General features: G+C 53.1%; 1 protein-coding gene across 6 annotated transcripts in view; it reads right to left on the reverse strand.

Moving 5' to 3' along the window:
• Nucleotides 1–13,851, reverse strand: part of PLEKHA5 (pleckstrin homology domain containing A5) — a 189,823-nt gene that overhangs the window by 148,081 nt on the left and 27,891 nt on the right. For all 6 annotated transcript variants that reach the window (XR_013215985.1, XM_077267264.1, XM_077267260.1 and 3 more), the window contains exon 3: nucleotides 10,754–10,811. Coding sequence is in view for 5 of the 6 variants with exons in the window: in XM_077267264.1 (XP_077123379.1) it covers nucleotides 10,754–10,811 (58 nt within the window). In the remaining variant the exon portion in view is untranslated. The remainder of the gene's footprint in view (nucleotides 1–10,753; nucleotides 10,812–13,851) is intronic.

Consider the following 13,851-nt stretch of genomic DNA (forward strand, 5'->3'; position numbering starts at 1 on the left):
CAGAGGACTAAGGAAAGAGAGGCCGCAGACTACACACCCACCAGGGAGAAGGACGGCAGGGGACTAAGGAAAGAGGGGGCCGCAGACTACACACCCACCAGGGAGAAGGGCGGCAGGAGACTAAGGAAAGAGGGGCCGCAGACTACACACCCACCAGGGAGAAGGACGGCAGGGGACTAAGGAAAAGAGGGGGCCGCAGACTACACACCCACCAGGGAGAAGGGCGGCAGGAGACTAAGGAAAGAGGGGCCGCAGACTACACACCCACCAGGGAGAAGGGCGGCAGGGGACTAAGGAAAGAGGGGCCGCAGACTACACACCCACCAGGGTGACAATGGATTGTGGAAGAGTGGTCCAGTGAACCGAGTCTGCATGCGATGACTATGACTGTATACATCCGAGCGGCCGCTCAGGGGGAGGTTATAGGAGAGGAGCCGCTGTCCTTCACTGTCCTCCCCGACCGGAGGCACATTAATAGTCTGAATGCATTGTACGTCTCATTACAGCGCTGCAAACACTAATACCATGAAAGCGCCGCGGCCGACGACCACTAACCAGGCTGATTGCACGAAATCAGGCAGGAATTAGCAAATCAATACAAAACTGCGAGGACTTTCACACCACAGAACCAAGCCAAGGACAAAGCCCCCAGAGGTACAGAGACCCCAGCATTCAAAAAGTACCGCAACCTTTCATCCTGCACCAATCCAACACAATAGACTGCCGTACATCAAGCCGAACCATACAGAAATACATAAGATCCTGTTTGCAGCCACCACTAGGGGGAGCTCCCTGTATACAGAGATACATGATAAGATCCTGTCTGCAGTCACCACTAGGGGGAGCTCCCTGTATACAGAGATACACAATAAGATCCTGTCTGCAACCACCACTAGGGGGAGCTCCCTGTATACAGAGATACATGATAAGATTCTGCCTGCAGTCACCACTAGGGGGAGCTCCCTGTATACGGAGATACATGATAAGATCCTGTCTGCAACCACCACTAGCGGGAGCTCCCTGTATACAGAGATACATGATAAGATCCTGTCTGCAGCCACCACTAGGGGGAGCTCCCTGTATATAGAGATACATGATAAGATCCTGTCTGCAGCCACTACTAGGGGGAGCTCCCTGTATACAGAGATACATGATAAGATCCTGTCTGCAGTCACCACTAGGGGGAGCTCCCTGTATACAGAGATACATGATAAGATCATGTCTGCAGCCTCCACTAGGGGGAGCTCCCTGTATACAGAGATTCATGATAAGATCCTGTCTGCAGCCACCACTAGGGGGAGCTCCCTGTATACAGAGATACATGATAAGATCCTGTCTGCAGCCACCACTAGGGGGAGCTCCCTGTATACAGAGATACATGATAAGATCCTGTCTGCAGCCACCACTAGGGGGAGCTCCCTGTATACAGAGATACATGATAAGATCCTGTCTGCAGCCACCACTAGGGGGAGCTCCCTGTATACAGAGATACATGATAAGATCCTGTCTGCAGCCACCACTAGGGGGAGCTCCCTGTATACAGAGATTCATGATAAGATCCTGTCTGCAGCCACCACTAGGGGGAGCTCCCTGTATACAGAGATGCATAAGATCCTGTCTGCAGTCACCACTAGGGGGAGCTCCCTGTATACTTTGATACATGATAAGATCCTGTCTGCAGCCACCACTAGGGGGAGCTCCCTGTATACAGAGATACATGATAAGATCCTGTCTGCAGCCACCACTAGGGGGAGCTCCCTGTATACAGAGATACATGATAAGATCCTGTCTGCAGCCACCACTAGGGGGAGCTCCCTGTATACAGAGATACATGATAAGATCCTGTCTGTAGACACCACTAGGGGGAGCTCCCTGTATACAGAGATACATGATAAGATCCTGTCTGCAGCCCACCACTAGGGGGAGCTCCCTGTATACAGAGATTCATGATAAGATCCTGTCTGCAGCCACCACTAGGGGGAGCTCCCTGTATGCAGAGATACATGATAAGATCCTGTCTGCAGCCACCACTAGGGGGAGCTCCCTGTATACAGAGATACATGATAAGATCCTGTCTGCAGCCACCACTAGGGGGAGCTCCCTGTATACAGAGGTACATGATAAGATCCTGTCTGCAGTCACCACTAGGGGGAGCTCCCTGTATGCAGAGATACATGATAACATCCTGTCTGCAGCCACCACTAGGGGGAGCTCCCTGTATACAGAGATACATAAGATCCTGTCTGCAGCCACCACTAGGGGGAGCTCCCTGTATACAGAGATACATGATAAGATCCTGTCTGCGGCCACCACTAGGGGGAGCTCCCTGTATACAGAGATACATGATAAGATCCTGTCTGCAGCCACCACTAGGGGGAGCTCCCTGTATACAGAGATACATGATAAGATCCTGTCTGCAGCCACCACTAGGGGGAGCTCCCTGTATACAGAGATACATGATAAGATCATGTCTGCAGCCACCACTAGGGGGAGCTCCCTGTATACAGAGATACATGATAAGATCATGTCTGCAGCCTCCACTAGGGGGAGCTCCCTGTATACAGAGATTCATGATAAGATCCTGTCTGCAGCCACCACTAGGGGGAGCTCCCTGTATACAGAGATACATGATAAGATCCTATCTGCAGCCACCACTAGAGGGAGCTCCCTGTATACAGAGATACATGATAAGATCCTGTCTGCAGCCACCACTAGGGGGAGCTCCCTGTATACAGAGATACATGATAAGATCCTATCTGCAGCCACCACTAGGGGGAGCTCCCTGTATACAGAGATACATGATAAGATCCTGTCTGCAGCCACCACTAGGAGGAGCTCCCTGTATACAGAGATACATGATAAGATCCTGTCTGCAGCCACCACTAGGGGGAGCTCCCTGTATACAGAGATACATGATAAGATCCTGTCTGCAGCCACCACTAGAGGGAGCTCCCTGTATACAGAGATACATGATAAGATCCTGTCTGCAGTCACCACTAGGGGGAGCTCCCTGTATACAGATACATGATAAGATCTTGTCTGCAGCCACCACTAGGGGGAGCTCCCTGTATACAGAGATACATGATAAGATCCTGTCTGCAGCCACCACTAGAGGGAGCTCCCTGTATACAGAGATACATGATAAGATCCTGTCTGCAGTCACCACTAGGGGGAGCTCCCTGTATACAGATACATGATAAGATCTTGTCTGCAGCCACCACTAGGGGGAGCTCCCTGTATACAGAGATACATGATAAGATTCTGTCTGCAGCCACCACTAGGGGGAGCTCCCTGTATACAGAGATACATGATAAGATCCTGTCTGCAGCCAGCACTAGAGGGAGCTCCCTGTATACAGAGATACATGATAAGATCCTGTCTGCAGTCACCACTAGGGGGAGCTCCCTGTATACAGAGATACATGATAAGATCCTGTCTGCAGCCACCACTAGAGGGAGCTCCCTGTATACAGAGATACATGATAAGATCCTGTCTGCAGTCACCACTAGGGGGAGCTCCCTGTATACAGATACATGATAAGATCTTGTCTGCAGCCACCACTAGGGGGAGCTCCCTGTATACAGAGATACATGATAAGATTCTGTCTGCAGCCACCACTAGGGGGAGCTCCCTGTATACAGAGATACATGATAAGATCCTGTCTGCAGCCACCACTAGGGGGAGCTCCCTGTATACAGAGATACATGATAAGATCCTGTCTGCAGTGACCACTAGGGGGAGCTCCCTGTATACAGAGATACATGATAAGATTTTGTCTGCAGTCACCACTAGGGGGAGCTCCCTGTATACAGATACATGATAAGATCCTGTCTGCAGTCACCACTAGGGGGAGCTCCCTGTATACAGAGATACATGATAAGATTTTGTCTGCAGTCACCACTAGGGGGAGCTCCCTGTATACAGAGATACATGATAAGATCCTGTCTGCAGTGACCACTAGGGGGAGCTCCCTGTATACAGAGATACATGATAAGATTTTGTCTGCAGTCACCACTAGGGGGAGCTCCCTGTATACAGAGATACATGATAAGATCCTGTCTGCAGCCACCACTAGGGGGAGCTCCCTGTATACAGAGATACATGATAAGATCCTGTCTGCAGTCACCACTAGGGGGAGCTCCCTGTATACAGAGATACATGATAAGATTTTGTCTGCAGTCACCACTAGGGGGAGCTCCCTGTATATATTAACACCTGATTATTGACAGATGTGGACAGTTATGACCTTACACGGACAAGTTTTGCACCATTTATACACAGTGGTCCTGGTTAGTGACGTTGTGGTCATTTATCACCATGGTGACAGCAGGGAGGACACAGCGAGTTCCCAGTAATCACATCCCTCACCTCGGATTTATCTTCACTTCCTGCAGCCACAGGTTGGGGAGAAGCTCAGCCAGAACGAGAGGTTAAATGAACTACAAAAACCGATGCTCGTGATGATCAGACCGGAGGAAGATGAATTAGTTAGCAGGTCATCACCCATGTCCCGACCCTCGAGTCCCCGCCCCCAAGGAAGAGTGTTTTCTGGAGAGTTCCTTTAAGAAAATATATTAGGCACGCTGTCGTCAGAGCAGGGATCGCAAGATACTTCTGGAAACGGCGCATCCGGTGGGAACGCGGACCCTGCGAACTGTCAGCTGTGTGACACATCAGAGCCTGGGAATGGGGTCAGCAGGAGAAACAGCAGAATCCCAAATATGAGCGCAGCTCCGGAAGGGGACGACACCGCGCCCCCCCACCCTCGAGAGGCAAAACACCGCGCCCCCCACCCCCGAGGGAAGACACCGCGCCCGCCCACCCCCGAGGGAAGACACCGCGCCCCCTCCCCCCTCCCCGAGAGGGAAGACACCGCGCCCCCCCACCCTCGAGAGGCAAAACACCGCGCCCCCCCACCCCCGAGGGAAGACACCGCGCCCGCCCACCCCCGAGGGAAGACACCGCCCCCGAGAGGGAAGACACCGCGCCCCCTCCCCCCCCCCCCCGAGAGGGGAGACCGCGCCCTCCCCCCCCCCCCCCCCCGAGAGGGAAGACACCGCGCCCTCCCCCCCCCCCCCGAGAGGGAAGACACCGCGCCCTCCCCCTCCCCCCCCGAGGGAAGAAACCGCGCCCGCCCACCCCCGAGGGAAGACACCGCCCCCGAGAGGGAAGACACCGCGCCCCCTCCCCCCCTCCCGAGAGGGAAGACACCGCGCCCTCCTCCCCTCCCCCCGAGAGGGAAGACACCGCGCCCTCCCCCCCCCCCGAGAGGGAAGACACCGCGCCCTCCCCCCCCCTCGAGAGGGAAGACACCTCGCCCCCCCCCCCCCCGAGAGGGAAGGCACCGCGCCCTCGCCCTCCCCCCCCGAGAGGGATGACACCTCGCCCTCCCCCCCCCCGAGAGGGAAGGCACCGCGCCCTCCCCCCCCCCCCCCCGAGAGGGAAGACACCGCGCCCTCCCCCCCCCCTCGAGAGGGAAGACACCGCGCCCTCCCCCCCGACTGGGAAGACACTGCGCTCCCCCACCCCCGAGAGGGAAGACACTGTGCCCTCCCCACCCCACCCCCCCCGACTGGGAAGACACTGCGTTCCCCCACCCCCGAGAGGGATGACACTGTGCCCTCCCCCCCCCCCCCGACTGGGAAGACACTGCGTTCCCCCACCCCCGAGAGGGATGACACTGTGCCCTCCCCCCCCCCCCCCCCCGACTGGGAAGACACTGCGTTCCCCCACCCCCGAGAGGGATGACACTGCGCTCCCCCACCCCTGAGAGGGAAGACACCGCGCTCCCCCACCCCTGAGAGGGAAGACACCACGCCTCCCCCCCCCCGAGAGGGAAGACACCACGCCTCCCCCCCCCCCGAGAGGGAAGACACCACGCCTCCCCCCCCCCCCGAGAGGGAAGACACCGCGCCCCCCCCCCCCCCGAGAGGGAAGACACCACGCCCCCCCCCGAGAGGGAAGACACCACGCCCCCCCCCCCCCGAGAGGGAAGACACCACGCCCCCCCCCCCCCCGAGAGGGAAGACACCGCGCCCTCCCCCCCGAGAGGGAAGACGCCGCGCCCTCCCTCCCCCCCCCCGAGAGGGAAGACACCGCGCCCTCCCCCCCCCCCCCGAGAGGGAAGACACCGCGCCCTCCCCCCCCCCCCCCCCCGAGAGGGAAGACACCGCGCCCTCCCCCCCCCCCCGAGAGGGAAGACACCGCGCCCTCCCCCCCGACTGGAAAGACACTGCGCTCCCCCACCCCCTAAAGGGAAGACACCACCCCCGAGAGGGAAGACACCACCCCCGAGAGGTAAGACACCACCCCCGAGAGGTAAGACACCACCCCCGAGAGGTAAGACACCACCCCCGAGAGGTAAGACACCACCCCCGAGAGGTAAGACACCACCCCCGAGAGGTAAGACACCACCCCCGAGAGGTAAGACACCACGCCCCCCCCACCCCCGAGAGGGATGACACTGTGCCCCCCCCGACTGGGAAGACACTGCGCTCCCCCACCCCCGAGAGGGAAGACACCACGCCCCCCACCCCCGAGAGGGATGACACTGCGCACCCCCCCCCCCCCCGAGAGTGAAGACACTGCATCCTCCACCGCTGAGAGGGAAGACACCACGCCCCCCACCCCTGAGAGGGAAAACACCAATGCGCGCCATGCGGAACATTACGATGGGAAGAGGACGGGCCCCGCGGAGCAGGACGATGGGAGTAGCAGAATTTTAACCATGGACTCGGGACACAGGAATCAGAGCTCAGAGCAGAGATCTGGCAGATCTCCGTCCTCGCCCCACTCCGGCTTATCCGACATGCAGTAACCTGACGAGATTACTCAACAAAGATTTGAGCTGAAGCCTCCATGAGTCACATCCTCCTCCCTCCAGGAGATCACAGAAAACAGAGGGAACCAGGTGTCGGAAAACCGGAAGAACAGGAGAAACCGGCATCCTGACCCTCATCACCTTAGTCCAGGAGCAGACCGCGGGGACTATGGAAGTGGAGAGGCTGCCCCCATGATTATTGGGCGCAACACCAGAGAGGAGGCAGCCCTCTCCCACAGGACACAACATCGGAGAGGATACTGTCTCCCTCCCACAGAACGAGACACCAGAGAGGAAGCAGCCCACCATGATCGGACGCGACACAGGAGGATACTGTCTGCCTCTCACAGGACGCAACATCGGAGAGGATACTGTCCCCCTCCCACAGGACAACATCGGAGAGGATACTGTCTCCCTCCTACAGAACGCGATACCAAAGAGGAAGCAGCCCGCCATGATCGGACACGACACAGGAGGATACTGTCTGCCTCTCACAGGACGCAACATCGGAGAGGATACTGTCCCCCTCCCACAGGACAACATCGGAGAGGATACTGTCCCCCTCCCACAGGACAACATCGGAGAGGATACTGTCTCCCTCCTACAGAACGCGATACCAAAGAGGAAGCAGCCCGCCATGATCGGACACGACACAGGAGGATACTGCCTCCTTCTCACAGGATGCAACATCGGAGAGGATACTGTCTCCCTCCCACAGAACGCGACACCAGAGAGGAAGCAGCCCGCCATGATCGGACGCGACACAGGAGGATACTGTCTCCCTCCCACAGGATGCAACATCGGAGAGGAAGCAGCCCGCCATGATCGGATGCGACACAGGAGGATACTGTCTCCCTCGCACAGAACGCGACACCAGAGAGGAAGCAGCCCGCCATGATCAGACGCGACACAGGAGGATACTGTCTCCCTCGCACAGAACGCGACACGAGAGGAAGCAGCCCGCCATAATCAGACGCGACACAGGAGGATACTGTCTCCCTCGCACAGAACGCGACACGAGAGGAAGCAGCCCGCCATAATCAGACGCGACACAGGAGGATACTGTCTCCCTCCCACAGGGCAGGACACCGGAGAGGAAGCAGTCCCCCATGAGAGGACGCGACACCGGAGTGGAGGCGGCCATCTCACTACAAGACGCAACATCATGAGGACTTTCTCAAATATAGAGCACCGCTAGGCAGCAGAGGCAATTCTATATAACCATTAGGACTCCGGACAGAATGTCGAGTGCAGAGGAGTCACCGCAGATAGATGCTTCTTATGAAGCCCCAATGACTGCCGGTGAGAGCTAGGACACTGTGCAGATGTCATAAGAGCCACGCGCTGCACTGTATACAGCGATACCCTTCCTCGTATAGGGCGCCACGCCAACCTCCATACAGCACCGCCCAACACCATACAGCACCGCCCCTTCTCTGTTAAGAGAAGCACATAGTCTAGATCACGTGAAGTCAATATTGCCCTCTACTCCTCTTTGGTCAGACCTCATCTGGAATACTGTGACCAGTTTTGGGCACCACATTTTAAAAAAAACATCAACAAACTGGAGCAAGTTCAGAGAAGAGCGACCAGAATGGTGACCGGTCTGCAAACCATGTCCTATGAGGAACGGTTACAGGATTTGGGAATGTTTCGCTGCAAAAAAGAAGACAGAGGAGACTTAATAGCGGTCTACAAATATCTGAAGGGGTCACATTGTAGAAGCATCATCTCTATTCTCATTTGCACAAGGAAAGACTAGAAGCAATGGGATGAAACTGAATGGGAGGAGACACAGATTAGATTTTACATGGGTAACAGTTAGGGTGATCAATGAGTGGAACAGGCTGCGACCAGAGGTGGCGAGTTCTCCTTCAATGGAAGTCTTCACACAGAGGCTGGACAGACATCTGTCTGAGATGGATTAGTGACTCACGCAGAGAGGGAAGGAGCTCGTGTGCGGGACGCAGAGAGGGAAGGAGCTCGTGTGCGGGACGCAGAGAGGGAAGGAGCTCGTGTGCGGGACGCAGAGAGGGAAGGAGCTCGTGTGCGGGACGCAGAGAGGGAAGGAGCTCGTGTGCGGGACGCAGAGAGGGAAGGAGCTCGTGTGCGGGACGCAGAGAGGGAAGGAGCTCGTGTGCGGGACGCAGAGAGGGAAGGAGCTCGTGTGCGGGACGCAGAGAGGGAAGGAGCTCGTGTGCGGGACGCAGAGAGGGAAGGAGCTCGTGTGCGGGACGCAGAGAGGGAAGGAGCTCGTGTGCGGGACGCAGAGAGGGAAGGAGCTCGTGTGCGGGACGCAGAGAGGGAAGGAGCTCGTGTGCGGGACGCAGAGAGGGAAGGAGCTCGTGTGCGGGACGCAGAGAGGGAAGGAGCTCGTGTGCGGGACGCAGAGAGGGAAGGAGCTCGTGTGCGGGACGCAGAGAGGGAAGGAGCTCGTGTGCGGGACGCAGAGAGGGAAGGAGCTCGTGTGCGGGACGCAGAGAGGGAAGGAGCTCGTGTGCGGGACGCAGAGAGGGAAGGAGCTCGTGTGCGGGACGCAGAGAGGGAAGGAGCTCGTGTGCGGGACGCAGAGAGGGAAGGAGCTCGTGTGCGGGACAGAGTGAAACACCCCCTAACAGCAGCGACTTCCTCGTCTCATACAGAGCCCATTAAGGCCACGTTCACACTTTGCGGTTTTTCCCGCGGATCCGCGGCGATTTTGATGCTGCGGGTCCGCAGCAGTTTCCATAGCGTTTACATTAACATGTAAACCCTATGGAAACCGCTGTGCACATGCTGCGGGAAAAACCGCGCAGAAACGCAGCGGTTTAAAACCCGCAGCATGTCACTTCTTTGTGCAGAATCGCTGCGATTCTGCACCCATAGGAAAGCATTGAACCGCTTACTTCCCGCATGGGGCTGTGCCCACGTTGCGGGAAGTAAGCGGTTCAATGTGCGGGTGGTACCCGGGGTGGAGGAGAGGAGACTCTCCTCCAGGCCCTGGGAACCATAAATAGTGTAAAAAAAAAAAAAAGAATTAAAATAAAAAATGATGTTATACTCACCTCTCAGCGCTGCCCGCGGCCGTCCGGTCTTCGGTTTGCTGTGCGAGCAGGACCTGCGGTGACGTCGCGGTCACATGACCGTGATGACGCCGCGGTCACATGACCGTGATGACGCCGCGGTCACATGACCGTGATGACACCACGAAGGTCCTTCTCGGCACAGTATCTTTGGAACCGGAGCGCCGGGTGCAGCGCCCAGGAGATCCGGACATCAGAGGGTGAGTATATCCAATTTTTATTATTTTAATCATTACTATTGATGCTGCATATTGCTGCATATGCAGCATCAATAGTACAGGAGTAATCCCGCAGCGGAAACCGCGGAACAAACCGCGATAAATCTGCAGGGATAACCGCAGCGGTTTTGCCCTGCAGATTTATCAATTCCACTGCGGGATAAACCTGCAGAGCACACCGCAAAGTGTGAACATGGCCTCAACCTCCTTCCCCGTACAGTGCGCCTCCCTCCACCTCCTTAACCTTACAGTGCCTCCCTTCACCACCCCCCCCATACAGCGCCCCCCTTCCTCGTATAGCATACTCCCCTCTCCTTCCGATGTAGAGCCCCCCCTTCCCCATATAGCACACCCCCCCATACAACACACAGCACCCCCCTCATCACTAGACACTGAATGGACCATATTGCAGCAGGACCAGGACATGAAAAAAAAAAAAAAATAGGGCCGGCTCAGGAGGGCAATCGTCTGCGGCTACATTCCCCTTCTGGGGTCGTTGCGCTACTCCTCTGCAGGAATTGTAATACCGTAATGTGTCCAGGATACGAACAGGAGGAGTGTACAGAAGGGAGACACAGGCCGCACCCAGAAGAGACGCTGGCACTACAGCGGAGGCGGCACCAAGACGGGAGAATATGAGAAAAAGAACTTACTTGATGTAGTATCGGGCACCTTCAAACGTGTACGCCTCTTCCCAGCCAGTGGGCAAATCTGGAAGGAAAAAAGTCATCAGTTCACAAAACTGTGTACTATGTATCAGCACCTGAGGCATGAGGGGGGTATATGAACAGTCGGTCCACAATACTGTATATTCAGTATCATGGTCCAGGGTAGGTGAGGGGGTGTCACGGATCCCTACTCCATGCTGCCACTAACTCGTCACGTGCCCGCTCTCAGCACGTGACTTGGGTTGTGCCTGCAAGGGTTAATCTCTCTCAGTCCAGCATTCAACATCTGTCCTATGCTGTAATGGGAGCATAAATCACACAGCGACCCAGGCCACACACCCGCTCATACACGCTGCCACCATTCACCGAATACACGGGCGATGACTCCCGGAAATATTAATACTAGTAATGTCTACCACTCATAAGGCTCACACACCTTAGGCTATGGACTCTTTTAGAACATTCAATGTTCAACTTGTTAAAGTTTTATACAAAAAAGGTTCAGTGCTTACAGTAAGAAAAGGTATAAAAATATGATAAAAAGACAACTTATGCAAAACAGTATAAAATAAACAAAATAAAGTGTTGGCTGCCCTCACATATGGACACGTGTGTCTGTATACAGCCGTAATTTATAGCTTTGGTCTGGAGGTCAGGTTTCTAGGCCAGCCCCTCAGGTTAATATTCTAATTGCTTGGTTTTTGATTGGACCATGGCCGCGCCCCCCAATAAATATATTATTTTCTCTTGAGATCCTTTGTGTAACAGCTCTCCCAGAGATACTATCAGGCCGTAATTAACATCTCCCTTCCAAGAGCTAGGAGCTGTCAAGTGTTACCTTTCTTCTCGGCTTCCAGCAAGACCCCTGGTGAGATTGGAGACAGAATTCTACTTGTCCCAGGAAAACACATATTAACACCTGGGTGCGAACCTGCAGCCTTCAGGACACATGTTACATTATTGCCAGTGACAATAAATTTATACATAGTCCGCTGCAATATGTGTATATAATATGTGTATGTATATGTATATGTATATATATATATATATATATGTGTGTGTGTGTGTGTGTGTGTGTGTGTGTGTGTGTGTGTGTGTGTGTGTGTGTGTGTGTGTGTGTGTGTGTGTGTGTGTGTGTGTGTGTGTGTGTGTGTGTGTGTGTGTGTGTGTATATATATATATATATACACATACATACATACATACACACACACGCTCGGCATGCTCATTGCTATCTAATTAACGCTGCTGGTGATTAAACTAAAGTAAATAATGACAACATTCAATAGCGCTTACGCAGGTGGTAAATTAACTTAACCCCTTAATGACAGCCAGTACGTCTTTTAACTGACCTGCGATATAAGAGACTAGCATCTCCATACAGGGGACAATCCTGCAGCTGTCGGCTGTCCACTATAAGCTGACAACTTGCTGTATCAGCTACGATCAGTATTTGCACCTTCAAAATCTGTTTAACCCCTTAGATGCTGCTGTCAATAATGACATCATTATAAATGGTTAACAGAGTTTGGGGGCTTCCCCTTTATCCCAATTGGTGCCCTCAGATCATGATTTTGTGGTCCTGATGTTTGTGATTGGCAATTCACGTCCAAATAGCGGCCTTACAGTCTGACGGCTGTAGTAATCTGTTCAGAAGTTAGAGGCATTTAGGTGGTAAAAATACACATTTTAATTTCTGTCATACCACTCTGCATTAATTCCTGTAAAGCACCTGAAGGGTTAATAAACTACCTGATAGCAGTTTTCAATATGTCTAGGGGTGCGGTTTTTAAAATGGTATCACGTTTGGGGGTTTCCCAATATATGAGACCCCTAAAGTCACTTCAAACATGGAAAAGTCCCTAAAAAAATAAATTTTGTAAATTTCCTTGAAAAAAATGAAAAATTGCTGCTGCATTTTTAAACCTCCTAAAATGCTAACAAAATAAAATAACATTTTACTAATGGTGCTGATGTAAAGCCGACATGTGGGAAATGTTATTTATTCATGGTTTTCTGTGGTATGACCATCTGGATTAAAGGGATAATCATTCAAATTTAGAATATTGCTAATTTTTTTTTAACATTTTTCTCACATTTTTGATATTTTTTTTATAAAACACAAAACATTGACCTAAATTTAAAATCAGCAAAAAAAACAAAATAATAATTTCTTTAGCCGCAGGCTGAGACCCTAAATAGGGTAGTCATATAAATACAACCACTTTCTGGGTAACAGAAAATTGCTCAATAATGAAGGGCCACTAACGGATGCAAAAGACACACATAATGGAAGAATCCGTCCCACAGCTCAGAGCTCAGAGACCCCAAAACATGTCTCACTTATTGATTGTAGTAAGTCAATCATAATACAGCGCTCATTACTCATCTGATTTCCCAATGTTCCAATGATGGCGCTGAGGGCATCCATTTAGCCATCTAAGACGACCTCCAATCGGGATGTCATCCCAAGTAATACCCGACGCGTTTCCCCCCGTGGGAATATCGGGGGTTCATCAGGGGGTATTGACCATCCAAGATATATCTCATAACCCTCAGCGCTATCATTGGAACATTGGGAAATCAGATGAGTAATGAGCGCTGTATTAGGATTGACTTACTACAATCAATAAGTGAGACATGTTTTGGGGTTACCACTCTGAGCTGTGGGACGGATTCTTCCATTATGTGTGTCTTTTGAATCCATTACAGTGGCCCTTCATTATTGAGCAATTTTGGATGAACAAGGACATTAGTTTCTGTTACCCAGAAAGTGGTTGTATTTATATGACTACCCTATTTAGGGTCTCAGCCTGCGGCTAAAGAAATTTTTTTTTTTTTTTGCTGATTTCGGATTGTTTTCTTTTTTCTGTTTTTTACCTAAATTTACCATTATCATAAAGTATAATGTGTCACGAAAAAACAATCTCAAAATCACTGGGATTTGTTGAAGCATTGCAGAGTTATTACCACATAAAGGCACAGATGATTGGCCTTGGGGAGACCAAAACATCCAACACCGCGGAGACACCATCACGTGTTTCTCAACGCAGTGATCCAGAACACTGCCCCCATTCCCTTAT

This window comes from Ranitomeya variabilis, chromosome 5, assembly GCF_051348905.1.
Source record: "Ranitomeya variabilis isolate aRanVar5 chromosome 5, aRanVar5.hap1, whole genome shotgun sequence".
Lineage (NCBI taxonomy): Eukaryota > Metazoa > Chordata > Amphibia > Anura > Dendrobatidae > Ranitomeya > Ranitomeya variabilis.